The 15,856-nt window shown below is 39.3% G+C and overlaps 1 protein-coding gene and 1 long non-coding RNA gene across 2 annotated transcripts in view; one reads left to right on the forward strand and one right to left on the reverse strand.

The window, feature by feature from the left end:
* Positions 1-14,739, forward strand: part of LOC145447775 (uncharacterized) — a 244,252-nt gene extending 229,513 nt beyond the window's left edge. The window contains exon 2 of the long non-coding RNA XR_013917701.1: positions 14,653-14,739. This is a non-coding gene — a long non-coding RNA (uncharacterized LOC145447775). The remainder of the gene's footprint in view (positions 1-14,652) is intronic.
* LOC145447755 (lysosomal alpha-glucosidase-like) lies at positions 8,081-11,038 on the reverse strand. The gene has a single exon (XM_080326016.1). The coding sequence runs from the start codon at positions 10,983-10,985 to the stop codon at positions 8,325-8,327; it is 2,661 nt and encodes an 886-aa protein (XP_080182142.1). The 5' UTR covers positions 10,986-11,038; the 3' UTR covers positions 8,081-8,324.
* Positions 14,740-15,856: the final 1,117 nt, after the last annotated feature.

The following is a 15,856-nucleotide window of genomic DNA, read 5'->3' on the forward strand; positions in this document are numbered from 1 at the left end:
CACGCGGCTTCGTTGTTGGCATGTCGTACTTCCGGGTATACACTGCAGGCGGCATGTCGTACTTTTAGCAAAAAAGGTGTGAGATAGTTTGCTAAATCTAGGAATCACTTGCAAGGTAATATTTTGGTAATTACTTTGTCACAGAACCAGCGTAGACGGCGATTCCAATACCAACAATAGCCGCGTTCACATACTAACACTCCAAATAGGTGTGAAATAGTTTGCAAACCCTGCGATCGCTGACAAGATAACGTCTCGGACATAGCCATCTTTCGCGACTTGGTGTTACAGGCATATCGATCGCTTACGCGGTGAAATTTGAGTATGCCGTTTGTCACAGAACTTGATTTCACTCGTAAGATTTAATAAGTAACGAATAACAGACCGTCAGTGTCGGTAACTTGAATAGCGACAAATTGTCACTTATTTCTGCTCTAACCCTAATCCTTTGTGAAGTGAACGCTTATTCAGAAAGGTGTGAAATAATTTTAAAATCCTACGTCCGCTCACAGGGTAATGCTCCACACATAGCGATCGCTCACAAGGTAATATTTCGTAATTAGTTTGTCACAGAACCGTCGCAGACGGCGATTCGTAAACCAACAATTTGACACTTTCTGGTGTTCGCTATATGTTTTGACACTTCGGAACGTGGTTGACTTTAGTTGTATGATAAGAATCATGCGAATATACAAGTAATGTGTCAATTTGTCAACTTGAAATGGAACTTACTACACAGCTCAAGTTGATTCGTATCTGAATGTGTTAATTCGGTACAATTCTAATTATTCTGAGAAATCTTTTCGTGATCTTTTGATTCGACCGTAACCTGAATATTACTGACGCCGACTTTCAGCCACATCGAATTATTCGCACATTCCGCGCCGCTGCCTATAGAATCAATACCAACTATAACTCTACAAGAATCAAGAATCACAAGTATGTGCATTATACAGTTATTGTCTTTATCAACACGAAATCAAACTCTTAACAAAAACACGCAACTAATCATTTGCCAACTCTAGCATTACCAAAAAATTCAGGTATTGTTGATTGAAAATCCTTGAGTCCTTATTATCAAAGATGTTATAGTGCCGCATCCGAATCCATTTGCAGGATGTACTAAAAGTAAATTCAGATAATCCAAAATGAAATATTAGGACTTTGACATAGTCTGAATTGAAAGAGATTGACAAACATGACTAACAACTTTCAACCCAGTCATATTTAGAGATTATACGCACATTGATTCGAAACAAGTAATGAAACATTACAGCTCTATTCGCGACCTGTCTTTACGTTTGTCAAAGAGAGTTTCAGAAATATTATCACTATGACATCTCAACATTTTAACATCTTGCCATCAACAAAAGAGTAAAATACACAAACCTTGTCAACTCAATCCGTTTGTAACTCACCGAACCAAAGCAAAAAGTGTCCATACGAAAAGTAGACAAGACTACGCAGGTAATCACTACAACCCACAAACATATCAAGTTCGGTTTTAGACATATACCACCAACTCGTCTTTTTTGTTCAACTGTAAAAGTCGTTACTATGCCGCAAGACAAAGAAATTACTATGCGGTATATTTTGTAAGACAAAAGTAATTACTTCTCGGTGTCGGCGACTTGAGATTAACATAATATGTTTGAGTATGCGAGATTTGAAAGTATGACCATCGTAGTTTCTTACAATCGAACGCAGGTGTTATATTGAAAATTATCATGATGTAAACATAAGGATTGACACATTGATTTGACATATGTAATAGTTGATCATGACTTGATTATTAAATTATTCGCGTTAATTAGACCCGGTGTTGTGGTAAAGGTTATTATGACAACAACAATCTTTTCAGTACCGTTGTTATTAACATATCGAGTTGTAAAACTATGCGTGTCTGAAATGTTCATTATTGAAAAAATTATTCCACCTTGGTACATATCACTCTGTGTATCGCGGATATCAGAAAATATTTTACAAATGTAATTGTTTCCAGTAACCAAACTAAAGATGAAACAACAATTTCGTTTGCTGATTAACAACCGGTGCAATACTTTATTGTCGGAATCTGCGACATCGAAATGAAACATACGCACATTACGCAGTACGAAAATATCACTTTGGGCTCCGAGGCGGTGTCATTTAATCTGTGTTAAACTCTGTTCACACTCTCTGTCGAAAATGCGTGAAATGTAAAAACATTACGAGGTCACACTCTAAGACTTTGATCATCAAAAAAGTAAATAGAGGTATCTTTACTGGATCGATTCTATTCAACTGGTCTTGGTTAATACAAAACCCATAACAATAATATCGAAGTATGTGCTACACTGAAATCTACAAAAATGTGTTTGTATTGCTGTTCATAGTAGCGATATCGATTTGAACCTCCAGAATAATTGTCATCATGTAACCAAACTAAGGAAAGTTGTTGTCAATTTGTATGATGTTCACTGAATGCGTACTATAGAACTAATTGTGTAACGCACACGATCAGAGAAATTGGAAATTTTCCCATTGTCATTCGTCACAATACTCGGTCACTAAAATACGTTACTTGGATGTGATTGAATCGTTGGTAGTTAGCTCGATAAATCAAACCCCTAAGAAATTTCACTCACTCGCTGGATATTAAACAGTGTCACCTAATCGGTGAAGATCGTTTTTCTAAATGTAAATCATATAGGTCCGACAGAAAAAATGTTCACCCACTCGGAAATGAAACCAATGTGTTGGTCTCTATTCGATATTTTGTTTGGGTCAAATACTTTGCAATGAACACATTTGGGTGGTTGAGCTTTACATCATCAAGCTATCGTTTGTAAATCAAGATTTCGGTAAACTTGTAAATGTATCGTTTAACTAACCGACATTTAGTGATTGGTGAACATACCAAACGATACACATCAACCTCGAAATACTCCGTTGATCGTAATTTCCATCATCGTAATAATCGAAGTACATTTGTGTCGAATTCGTAACAACCGACTTTTCTATGGCATGATAAATTTTTGACAAGTTATACTTAGAAGGTTGGTACATATCGCAAAAAATAATATACCATTCATATTGATACTGTTACTCCGTTGATCGATATTTTCAAACGAACCGATTTTCAAACGAGTAAAATTTATTACTTGAGTTGTTCCGCTTACTATATTTAAATGTTAACTCATCCATCTTTCAAAACCACAACGAACAACGATAAAAAGTATGCAATCAAACACAACATGTTTTACTTTTGTAGGACACTAATTATTATCTCATTTCATACTAAGTGTATAAGAAAGATATTCATGACACACGAAAATATTCGCTCATGCTACGAACCTGTACAATGATTGGTGGGGCTTTCAAACTGTTTCGATGTCACAAGAACTTTATTGTCTGAATGGTTGTTCATGTATCTTAATAATAAAATAGTTCAACACAGAACTAGTACGAACAGAAACATCAGAGTTGTTTACACAAAAGTTTGGATGCGTGCAGTATGCGAATACCATGTGTAAGTCGAGCACAGGTGTGGTATCCATCCAAGTTTAATTAACACAAATTCATTACAACGGAGCCGTGTAAACTTTCGTGAAAGAAAAGCATACCCACTTCCCGAGGGTTCTGTCAATGTCATAACAATAAACCAGATACTCCAACAACAGAGTACATATGTTTTCTAGTCACGGTCCCTACATCTTTCACAGAGATCAATCTACTTTGCTACCGAAAAGTGCCGAGTCATCGCATGATTGTCCTCACAACAAAACAACCAGTAGATGGAGCTGTATTAAAATTTTCCTAACCCTTTGCACACCAGTGACAAATTGTTTAGTGTATCGAGTGGTTGTTCAGCGTCAAGTCTCCATGTTGAAGCATACATTAAAACAGTGCAATCACAATCCAATTAAAACCACGAATCTATTTTCATTTCCTCACAAACTGCCACATACAGAAAAATAAATTTTATTTTCCCAAAACATACTTGTAACCAATCGCTTTCATTAAACACACAACACCATAATAGTATTTACTTTCTACAACATAGACATTCTGATGTAGTCAAGAAATATTTTTATTAATCAAAATCATCGACTTCTGTTTACGGCGTTAGTGTGTGCATGTCATACATGTGGGGTCCGTATTAAAATGCAAACGGCACGGCTGAATGTAAGGAGATAGAAGTCTATCGCATAGATTTACATGTGGTCTTCGCTACGGTTTCAAAAAAACGAATCATCTCTTTTGCATTGATCGAGACCGAGCAAGTTAGTTAATGGCCATGATTGTGTTTGTCATATGCGAATAATAGGGTTACTGTCAAATCTACATACAACAACCTTCTGGCACTCATAATAGCAATTTCATTCTCTCCCTTCGTAATTGTATACTCACGACAAGTATATTGTACAACTCGACAGCTACGTTTAACAAGACCAACGACACTGAGCCCACGACGTTTACCTATGTAAAATTACCACTTTCACTTGACAGTCCATCGTTTACCTGACTAAACATATCATTTTCCTTTGGAGATCCGACGTTTACCCAGAGTAAGAAACCATTTTTACTTGGAAATATATTTTTTCCCCGGGTAACAAACCTTTTTCACTTGGAAATATATTTTTTCTCTGGGTAACAAACCTTTTTCGCTTGGAAATATATTTTTTCCCTGGGTTACAAACCTTTTTCACTTGGAAATATATTTTTTCTCTGAGCAACAAACCATTTTCACTCGGTAGTCCGTCGTTTACCTGAGTAAAAATATCATTTTCACTTGGAAAAATACTTTTACCTAGAGTACCTAATCATTTTCTTTTAGAAATATATTTTCTCCCTGGCTAAAAAGCCCTTTTCGTTAGCAAAACTATCATTTACCTGAGTACCAATACAGTTTTCACTTGGAAATCTATCTTTTACCTGGGTAACAATACCATTTTCGTTTTAAAAACGGACAACAACACCGGACAATTTGATATTTTTGTATATTGTTACAACAGGCAGCGACAAAATATACACCAACAACGACTCCAATACATTTGTGTAATCGCATATTCACTTGTTCTGGTGCATCCCATCGAAATCCTCAGTTACCCGCATGCAATGTGCTGTTGTACATCGATGTGTATGTTTTGGAAATTGGACAATAGGTTTCGACATGTCTGCGATGTCCGGATTCGTGCTTTGGATTTTCCAGAGTCAAAATGTCTGAATAAAACACCTCCTCGACTTCGGTAAATGTTTGGCACGCAGATAACGGCGGTCGGAAATCGAGGAATTTATGTTTCCATCGGGCTAACAACTCCAGGTTACTTGTGATTTATCTCACACGTGTTTACTATGCTGTGTCGCTCTTTATTGATCAATACATACCACACCATTCAGTTTGAAATCGGAAACCCCGAGAAAGAATTAACCGGATCCGGATATCAACTCTGAATCGATAAACCATATTCAAGTTAACATGCCACAACCTGTGTCTCCATGAAAATAACAAGACATCGCACAAATCAAGTATACTTCGCGATTATTTGCCCACACAAGTAATCACGTAAACGAGGTGTATGACATTACATACATCATGGATAACATCGTGCCTAGCATTACAAACATCATGGGTGACAAATTCGTCTTTTCAAGTCTCGTCATGCACCGACTCTGTACATTCAGTGTGGATATAGATGACTTGGTTACAACCCTGGGTTGTCGTAAACTAGTAGTAAAGTAATTTAATAGCAAAATATATATTTCTGTTCTCTGTTCTTACCTTAACCGAACCTCGCTTGTTTTATTTAAATTGTAATCGAATATAGTTTATATAGGCCTACTCCTCAGCCATTGGCGCAGATTCGAATTGTATCATACCAATATTATAAGGGATGATACATTGCATCTTATCAATTCGTTTCTCGATTCTCTATCTTGACTAGTAACTATAAAATGAGGCTATGCAATTACTTACGTATAGTTTAACAGTTCTATTTGAGCGATATAGCCCCTTATTATTGCATGTATTTGTATATTTAACTCTATATTCGTTCTTTCGTTCATCGGTTCAGAATCAATGACCAATCAATCTGTTATTCAGACACCTAGCGAAATGCAATGACGTAATCACTAATCATGCTTCATACTTCGAAAAGGCGACTTGACTTGAATTTTGACTTGACTCGTGACTTGACTTGACTTGACTCGACTTGACTCGAGTCACCTCCAAAAATCGATCGAGTGACTTGACTTGACTCGAGTCACCTTTGAAAATCGATTGACTTGACTTGACTCGAGTCAAAATGTGCGATGACTCGAAATGACTCGTGACTCGAAGGTAGTGACTTGATCCCAACACTGCTAGGTTCCGGCTTGACATGAAGACATGAAGATCGTAAGGATCATATCGCCGGCACCCGTCTATACCGTTATAGAGCCAGTTACATGCTATTATCACTGTGTATGTGTTGCTATTATTACTGTGTTTTTTGTTTTGTTATGAGTACTTTTTTTGCATACTCATTCTAGCTGTTTATCCCGGTTGACGAAGAAATCTCTCTCTCTCTCTCTCTCTCTCTCTCTCTCTCTTGGGTGTTTGATTAAAAGACTACTTCAGGTCGTTTCGACACCCACCTATCTTTTCATTATATCGCAAATTCGCAATCGTGTGGTGTATTGATTTGATTAAAATTTTAATAAAATGATGGTGAACTGATTATGGTTATTGACTCTTACACAAGATGCAACAGCGTGTAAACTTTATTCGTGCAAGATTAGATCGAGATCCATGTCCCATTGTCCAGTCCAAACTCGTTTTCTGTCGTGATGACCATTGCTGATTGCTAAATTGCGTAACTTTCGGTCATTGACCTTTATAGATATGCGCAATGTATGCGCACAATTTTTTTATTGCAAAATTAAGGTCATTCTACTGGTGTCATCATCATTATTTTATTAAAATCAATAATATACCACACGGTTGCGATTTAATGAAAAGATAGCCGAAAAGATTCGGGCTTATTTCAATATAAATTCATTATTCAATTTCGTATTGAAGTTCTGTAGTCTGTACCTTCAGTAGTCTATTGGTAATATTAATAACTAAAAATGCAATAAAATTATAATTTTATGAGTAGATTTACCGGAATGTCGGACTTTTATGAAAAATATAAGGAGTCGGTGTGTTTAAAGTTGTCAGAGTCGGTTGCTGAACTGAACCGACTCCACAGCACTGCATAGTTATCACTCCTAGAATGACCAGTGACCACTCGATAAGACATGAATTCATCCTGCACAGCGACCAGGCTATATTCAAATAGGCCTACGTCCCGTACCATCATACATGTGATGAATACAACATCTTTATTCGAAGCCATAAATTTTATGTCGGTGTTTACCACGTCGTAGAAGAGATCTAGGCTTCATAACAAGTGCTGTTGATTCTGTGATCTCGTGCCGTTGGTGTGCGAACAAATTTGCTGACTCGTAAGTGTGTTTACCGTTTACTGTCACGCAGTTAAATTCCTACCACCTGCAAGTGAACGAGTGTTATCTCCAGCTATCGTTAACCGTCTCCGTTATGCTCGAAAACGCCTGCGCCTGTTTTCAGCTCCATAAACGAAGAATTTCATTCCTGTATTTGCCACATCCAGCCTCATTGGTTTGAAAGTGACCCGTGGCCCTGGTCCGCACGGGTTGGTGCCTACTTGAAGTAGATTTTGCCTACTCGCACTACTTATTAAGTATAGTTATAATTTTAGACTACTTCTACTTGTCAGTTTTGTAGGCAAAAATAGGTGTAGAATGCCTACTTACTTACTTGTGAACCAGCACTACTACTTCTACTTGAGTAGAAATTCCGGCGATTCTTCTACTTCTTGAGTAGTAAGGATGACTACTTTGACCACCTCTGCGGAGTCACATGTCTAAAAGGTTTTCAGGCACAATCCGATCATAGCCATTTCTAGAATCTGTAAGTCAAGGATCCTCTTGTTCAAGTCCTACACTGATGAATGCATCTGCACAAATCCTGAATCATCTCATAACATATTCTTCCTCAAAGCTTCATTCATACTTATACAACAGGCACTCAGTGTCAAGATGTGTGATAATATAATTGCATAGCATCTCAAAGGTATTACATGCAGGTACTCAAATCATGAAAGCTACATTCACACAAGTCCAGCCACAATTTAAAATTCGGCACTTGCATCAGAACAGAATCTCACAGAACACATTATAAAATGGGTATCGGGCAGCTAAATGGAAACAGTAAGTACAAAGATAATATAGTAGTAGAATTGGCAGGTTTATATGATATCCAGTTCCATGCTGCAAAATTAGCACGTCCATTTGATGATTATTTCATCCATAGCTAGGTAAGGCAATTGAACCGCGACCTCAAATGGGCCATAATCAAATGGCACACTCACACCATTAGCTTCGACGCTCTTCGGGACGCAGTTGACACCATAAAGGTTGACCAACATGAGCCGCATTTTCGAAGCAATCAGCTTTGAGCCTTCCTGTATGCTTGTTACCAAGGTATTGTTTTGCATAGTAAACTTCAACAGAACATAATTTCCATTAGACAATGTGTCAAGGGAATCGCCATCGTCCCAGTATAAGTGTCCCATGGCTTTGCCCGCATCATCACTAACCGCTAATAATATAAAATCATTGCTAGTGTTGGTAACAGTTGCGCCATTATAATTACCACACGGAATCACATGACCGCCTCGGATATGGATAGGAATTTCTTCAATTGGCGCTGACACTTTAATTACCTCCCCTTTGGAGTGAATCGGTTCATGATCGCTACTATTTCCAGAAGGTCCATACCAATACCCAGCTGGTAAGTACGCGCTTACTGTAACAGCGCCTTCATCCAACACAGGCGATATAAGTATGCCAGATCCCCACATAAACTGAGTGTCAATGCTGTAAGTGTTGCTGTCTGACGGAAATTCAAAAAACAGAGGGCGCGCCACAGTGCTACCATTTACGTGAGAGTGGTAAAATAATGTGTACAGATATGGTAGGAGGGTATATCGAACAATTAATGCATCTCTTATAATATTTTGTGCCTTTTCAGATAAATCCACAGGAGCTTGCGGGCTTCCTGCGATATCATTATGGTTACGGCTGAAAGGATAGAACGCGCCAAGCTGAGTCCAACGTATGCATAGTTCTTCATTAGTACTCCCTCCAAAGCCACAAATATCTGCGCCGACCATCGGGATTCCAAACATATTGAACGACAGAATACCAGCGACAGACACTTTCAAATGTGACCATTTGCTTGATACATCCCCAGTCCAATGACCACCATAGACACCAGCGCTTGGAAACGTCGATCTTGATATCACAAACGGTCTCTTTTTTCTGATAACTTTCAAAGCGTGACTAGTGGCTTTCATTTCAAACAAACCTGTCAAGCTGTGAACATCATAATTTGAGGATATATATTGCAAAGATGATGGACACACTGTCCTTGAGAATAATTTACCTCCAGAAACGCGTGGCGTGTATGGAGGATAATCGTAAGTGTTATTTTGGTAACAGTTTTCCGGAGAGCCATCCATAAAGTTTGAAACTTCGTTCATATCAATCCACACGCCATCAAACGGAACTTGACTGTGATACCTTTGAAGCTGTTTGGTCCAATAAGGGTATATGTTTGGATTTGTAAAATCAGGAAATATAACTTCACCGGGCCATACTTTTCCACGGATAGGCTTTGAATTTGTGTGATCTTTCATAACTACATCCATCTCTATCGCATCATCATAAGGCGGGTAGGACCCTTTGTCAGGCTGGTCTGAAATTCCGGGGTCTATAATCATGACATAATGCTGACCGTGCGAGTGGAGATTATCAACAAGGTTGGGGAGTGTGTCAAAATTGTTTTTATCGTAAGTGAAATCCATCTTTCTGTCCATGTAATCGATGTCGTTCCATTGCACATCTTGCGGTATCTTTGCTTTTCTCATTCTTTCTACGTATCCCAATGTGTTGTTTGAGGTTTTGTACCCCCAGCGACATAAGTGATATCCCAACGACCATAACGGAGGCATAAAACTCTTGCCCACGACTGCAGTATACTGCTGAACAACTTGTTCCGGGTTAGGGCCTAGAAATACATAAAAATCCATGATACCTCCGATACTTCTCCACGTTAACGCAGGCGTTGGTTGCAAAACCGCCTCTTTTGCGTTACTATTCAGAAAGAATACACCGTGTGATTTACCATCCGGTTCGACAGCTACATAAAAAGGATGATCTCCGTACAGATTTTCGGTTTCAGGTACTTTAGGAGGGCGGTCGGCAGCCCAAAACGCGATCCTTTTCCAATTCACATCTACACGAAGACTGTCATGTCTCTCGCCAAGGCCGTAGATATTTGTGGACGGTAAATGGGTAGATATTTGCAAAAATTGATCTCCGTATAATATCGGAGCAATTGATGTATCGAATACTGCGACATTGGTGTCAGTACGAATGATTTTCAAGTTGAAAGTTTCATTTATCGCGGAGAATTGAAGAGAATATTTTGTCATATCTCGAGTCTTAGTTGATATTTTAGGGACATCCAAAGGTACTTGATATCTATTATCATTCACATCTGTAATCTTAAATCGTACGCGATCCTCTAATTCCAGGAACACTGATAACTTCAACACTGGTAATGTTTTCACAGGAAACGCGACCGTATCATTTGGAATCTTCAATAATCCTTCATATCCATAACTAACTTCCTTCAAATCAGTCAATATGTAAGCGTACGAATAGTTTTGAGGGAAAAAACACCACGGTACGTCGTCATTTCCTTTATATGGAGAGTAGCAACATCCTCTCTTGACACATTCGTCGCGAGACAACGGGTACGACTCGGGGAAACAATCCACGCGTCTTTCGGACTTGATATCGCATTGCATGCAACATACCAGTCTGGCTGCGATCACAACAACGTAGATTGAAGAAAATAATCGCAGGACCATTTTAAGAATTATGAACAACTCCTAAAATATAACAATATCAAATATCAAAATTCAAATCATCAGTGTTATATATATTGCTATAATGGCTGGGCGTAATGATTTGAGTACTCGTATCTGAATCCAATATTAATTTCAACGATTCCACTTGAGTAGACAACTAGACATATATGCTTCAGATAGTATTTTCCACTGCAGAAGTCTTGAAACATCGTCTGGTCCTATATTCAATGTAGTGTAGTAGGCTACAAAGCTATGCATTATCCGGAAAAATGATAGATTCCTAGTATTCTCCCCTAGGCATGGTCATAAAATGCCGTAACAAAGTAATCATGAACGAGATGTAGAATTGGAATTACATTCATTGTGGTAGTATATAAAAGTACATATTCAAGTTCATCCATACTGTTATGACATAAAAAATCAAAATGAGTGACACAAGAATACTCGACACAAGAAGACTCCATCAGATTTCAGAATCGAATCACTCTGACTCACCACTTAGGTACGGTATAGTCTACTCGATGTTGCCTAGCCCATATAGCTATAATTACCAGTATATGGTCCCTCTTTCTCAGTACAGAAACTTTGATTGTCCGATTTTGTTTACATTACGTATTAGAGAAATAAAACTGCTCACCAGTCACGACAGTAACCTGCCTCTGCATGATATGGTACTGTAAATGAATTGGGAAGCTTTTATACAGCACAGTACAGACGACAACGCAGTCGTAAATATCTGACATATCTCTGACGCACACGCTATCCGCACGTACGCGCGGTGACCTACTACTTCATCTTCAGGTTCAAACAGAGTCATATGAGATGACTAGTTCGGATTCGGCAATCGGCATTGCTGCAAATCTGGTGCAAACGAGTTTTCAACAACTGTGATTCTGGCAGAACATACGTAAGTCGGGCAAATTGAGGTAAATCGGCAATCGTGAGATTATATTTTTATCTGCCCAAGACACAAACATGCGATATACAAACATACAATGCGATGTAATGAACAGATAGGGGGATGCGGTACGATTGCCGACCAACCAGTTGGGGTCTCTTGAACTGGCATCCACCTCGGCCTAGTGCGGCCGACGTCACAGTCTTCTTCGATGTTATTCTTTCTTCGTCGGTACCTTTCTTTCAGAAGCCATTTCTTGCTTGGAATCGCTATCAGAGATGGTTTGATCCCAAATTTCGGGATACCAATCCATCCGGTTCCAGCCACTGAGCTAGCTGGTAATTTGAAATTCAGAGTCCGAAAAAATTCGGCTGGTGAATTTCCAATTCAGAGAGAGGCACAGAGAGAGAGGGGGGTATTTTCATCCATCCAAAATACATAACAACAGACGGCAATGATGGTGGTACATAAAATATGCATGCACAGTATTCGGTATTAGATAGGAATGATCGATACGACCTTGAGAGTCAACTAGTCTGATCACACCCGCATCGAACAGGTACACTTGACTCTATATAGTCTGGCTGTAAAAATGGAAAATAATAGTAAAAAGTAAACGATGGTAGCAAATGATCAATAAAGCAATGTCTGGGCAAGGTAGGGCAACAGTGTGAGTACAAATACTGCCAGTATCATACAAATTTTCATATTTCAGTGGGAAAATCGTGCTTTGTATTCCTAGTTTCTAAGCAAATTCAAAATATTTCAAAATCTGGCTACGTTGAAAATCACTGAAATTTGGCTCCTACCATAGCCTTTACCATAGCCTTTGTAAAGGCTATGCTCCTACCCCGGCTCCTGAACAGGATCGTGGCCATCTCTTATCCTAACCGGGGAGATGGCGTAGTGGTGACGATAAGCGCCCACGAATCGGTCGGCCCCGTTCGATTCCCGTTGGAGGTTTATCTGGGCTCCTCTTCCCCCGCCGTCGCCGTGTTTACGGCGACAAAAAAGCCCAGAAAGAAAGCACTCACAAGGAATGGAAAAAAACTAAAAAGGGCCGTGGCTTCAAAAAGATCAACATCGAAAAGAACTGTGACATCCGAGCACTCTAGGCCTAGGTGGATGTCAGTCTAAAAAGACCGCAACTGCGTGTCGTTCGATATCCTCCTATCTGTTCATTACGTCGCATTGTGTCTTATCGTATTGTAAATTGTGTGTGACTTGTTCAGATGAAAAACGATTTGGACTTTTTTCTCTTGAGCTACACTCTCGTTTCGCCAGACAGCATTGTTGCGTCATGAGCTTCTCTCTCGTTTCGCCAGACAGCATTGTTGCGTCCCAATGCCAATCTCCATAACAATGAAAAATTCGAGGCTGATTGTGGGAGTTCCAGGGCCACGAGCGGAATAAAATTTATATTTTCGTAATCAGTGCAGAGTCAGCTTTCGATTGATACCCGTTTTACCAAATTTAATGCTCGGTAATCCGGTCAAAAATGACCGTCAAATTGCCTGTAGCCAATTGGAAATTGTGACGTGATACAATTTCACTGAGCCGTGAGATTTGCTTGTGTCGACACCATATAGGACACTATGGTGAAACTTACAATTATTGAAGACTGGTTGCTCTCGCAAGTGACACCGGCGTATCGCTAACAATCAAAACATGCATAATATAGGGTGATTTAATCGACACCGTTTACTTAATGACTTGAAATTGACTCGTGAATTTTGCTCCGAGTTACGAGTCAATCCGCATTTCTGAGGCGTCGAGTCAAGTCAAGTCAAGTCATTTTTGCAAAATGACTCGAGTCAAGTCAAGTCATACGAAAAAGGTGACTCGAGTCAAGTCATTACTCGAGTCATCCCAACACTGGTGACAGCCCACTGCTCTTTCGTAAAACGTCAAAGTTTGCAAACAATAAACATTGTATTGTTGGTATATTATGTAGAAGAGAATTGTTCACTTTGGTATGTGACCAGAATATGTGGCCCTTTAAGCTTTTTTGAAACATCAAAAGAAACAGGATGTCTGCTTTTCCAAAGAAAAAGTGCTTATCATGATATATAACTTGAAATAATTTATCATCATTAACCTCCACCTGTACTTATCATGCTAATTCTTCTTCTCCAGTTCCTATATATTGTCACATTTTATCGGAATCGAGAAAAGCTGCTTCTGAACTGCTTTTCTTTTCGTTTATTGCCATGATATAAAGGGCTTCTTTTGTACTGACAACCAGATGAATGGACAGTTGGACATTGCTTACTAACAGCTCAACACGAAACCTGAAGTGCGTGTTACTTCACAATATATACAAATAATTATGCACCGGTTCTTGGACAGTCGATCCCTCTAGACATAGGATATTCTGTGGCCCACACCACTTACCACATGTTCTATGCTGGAACAGAGCCAGAGATTAGCATTGATTAATTTCGAGGCTTTGTGTTAGTGTTTTGCATGATTAAACGCCAGCTCTAAATACAAAAAGCTGTACATTGTTGGTGGTTTCTGATTTGCCGTAATATTTTACTATGAACTAGAGTCGGTCAAAGTGATCAGCGTTGCTACTCAAGTAGCACAAGTAACGCCTTACATTTCTACTCAATTACAAGTAGAAGTAGTCATTTCTAAGACATGTCAAAACTACTTCAAGTGGAAGAGAAAATGAACGGTCTGAGAATTACTAAAAGTCAGTAAATTATATCTAAGTATATTTCGTCGGTGGGAGGGTGGTCGCATACTTTCAATAGTTAGTCGGAGGTGGCTACATACGAAATCGCAAGATGTATCGCCGCATATAACGCAATATGACTATAATGACACCACCCATGGGTAGAATCCTCGAAATATGTACTCAGTTACCGTGATTCAGAGGCTATTTTAAGCGTTTCTTATGACAAGTTAACTCATGATAGTGGCGCAATATTATCCCTGAGCTACTTTCTACTTCACAAAAACCAAATTGCAAAAGTAATTAGTTCATCCAGAATACTGTTCAGGTAGATGTTGAAGTAGTTGTAAAACATTAACACTTCAGTGAGTACTGCAAGTAGCCAAAATCTACTTGAGTACCTCGAAAAAGTAGAAATATGCAATATATTTAATGTCTCAGAAACGTGACGTGATGGAGCAACAATAACGTCAGATTCGTATTCAGCGCCCCCAAATTAGGCATAATTGACCTAAAGAAGTCCTGGCGCAAAAATCGTGTAGACCAGTGTAATTGGTGATTTTGACGAAATGCACCAGCATCATCCGCCTCATAAGATTCCAGTTGTTACGTATCGAAAAACACGTTGTCCAAGAGGTGTTGTGCAAAAATGTTTGGGAATCACTGATTCAGATTCAGATTCCGGATGACGATAAAACAGTGCTCTTCAACCGGGTGTTTCGTACACCCCGGGGCGTACCATAATTTTTAAAGGGTGTACCACTCGGAGAGAGAGAGATATGATATTCTTTTTCGCCTGCACCATCGAGATGCTTTGACGACGGAGTTGCGATACGGCCCCATGAGGTCATCTAGTCTGCGCCCCCGTTTTTTTTCTCCTCCATACTATCCGTGATTGCTGAGCGCCTAGCAGGATAGCTGCGGATACCAATTTTCGAGTCTTTGGTATGACCCGGCCGGGGATCGAACCCACGACCTACCGCTCCAGAAGCCGGACGCATAACCATTACACTATCTCGCTCGGATGGGGTGTACAGGGGTGTACCCGATCCGCATTATAATGAACCGATGAGACGATAACTTTAGCCATCACAATAACTAGGAAACCACCGCTATATCAGACATTTTGAATTGGTGCGTCCTGCGGCAAGCTTATAAATAACGCAGAATACATGATTGCGCAGCCATAGGGGGTCGAATTTGTGAACCTCTGCGTTAGATAGTGGACCAGTAACGTCGAGCCCGGATTCGTATTTAGCATTTCCTATACGTTGCAGCCTTGCTCAAATGTTC

The sequence above is a fragment of the Botryllus schlosseri genome, chromosome 10 (assembly GCF_051294905.1).
Source record: "Botryllus schlosseri isolate E-star chromosome 10, Bs_hap1, whole genome shotgun sequence".
NCBI classification, from domain to species: Eukaryota; Metazoa; Chordata; class Ascidiacea; order Stolidobranchia; family Styelidae; genus Botryllus; species Botryllus schlosseri.

What these genes read in the sequence shown, in the direction of transcription:
- LOC145447755 (XM_080326016.1), bottom strand. Translation starts at nt 10,985, where the DNA reads ATGGTCCTGCGATTATTTTCTTCAATCTACGTTGTTGTGATCGCAGCC.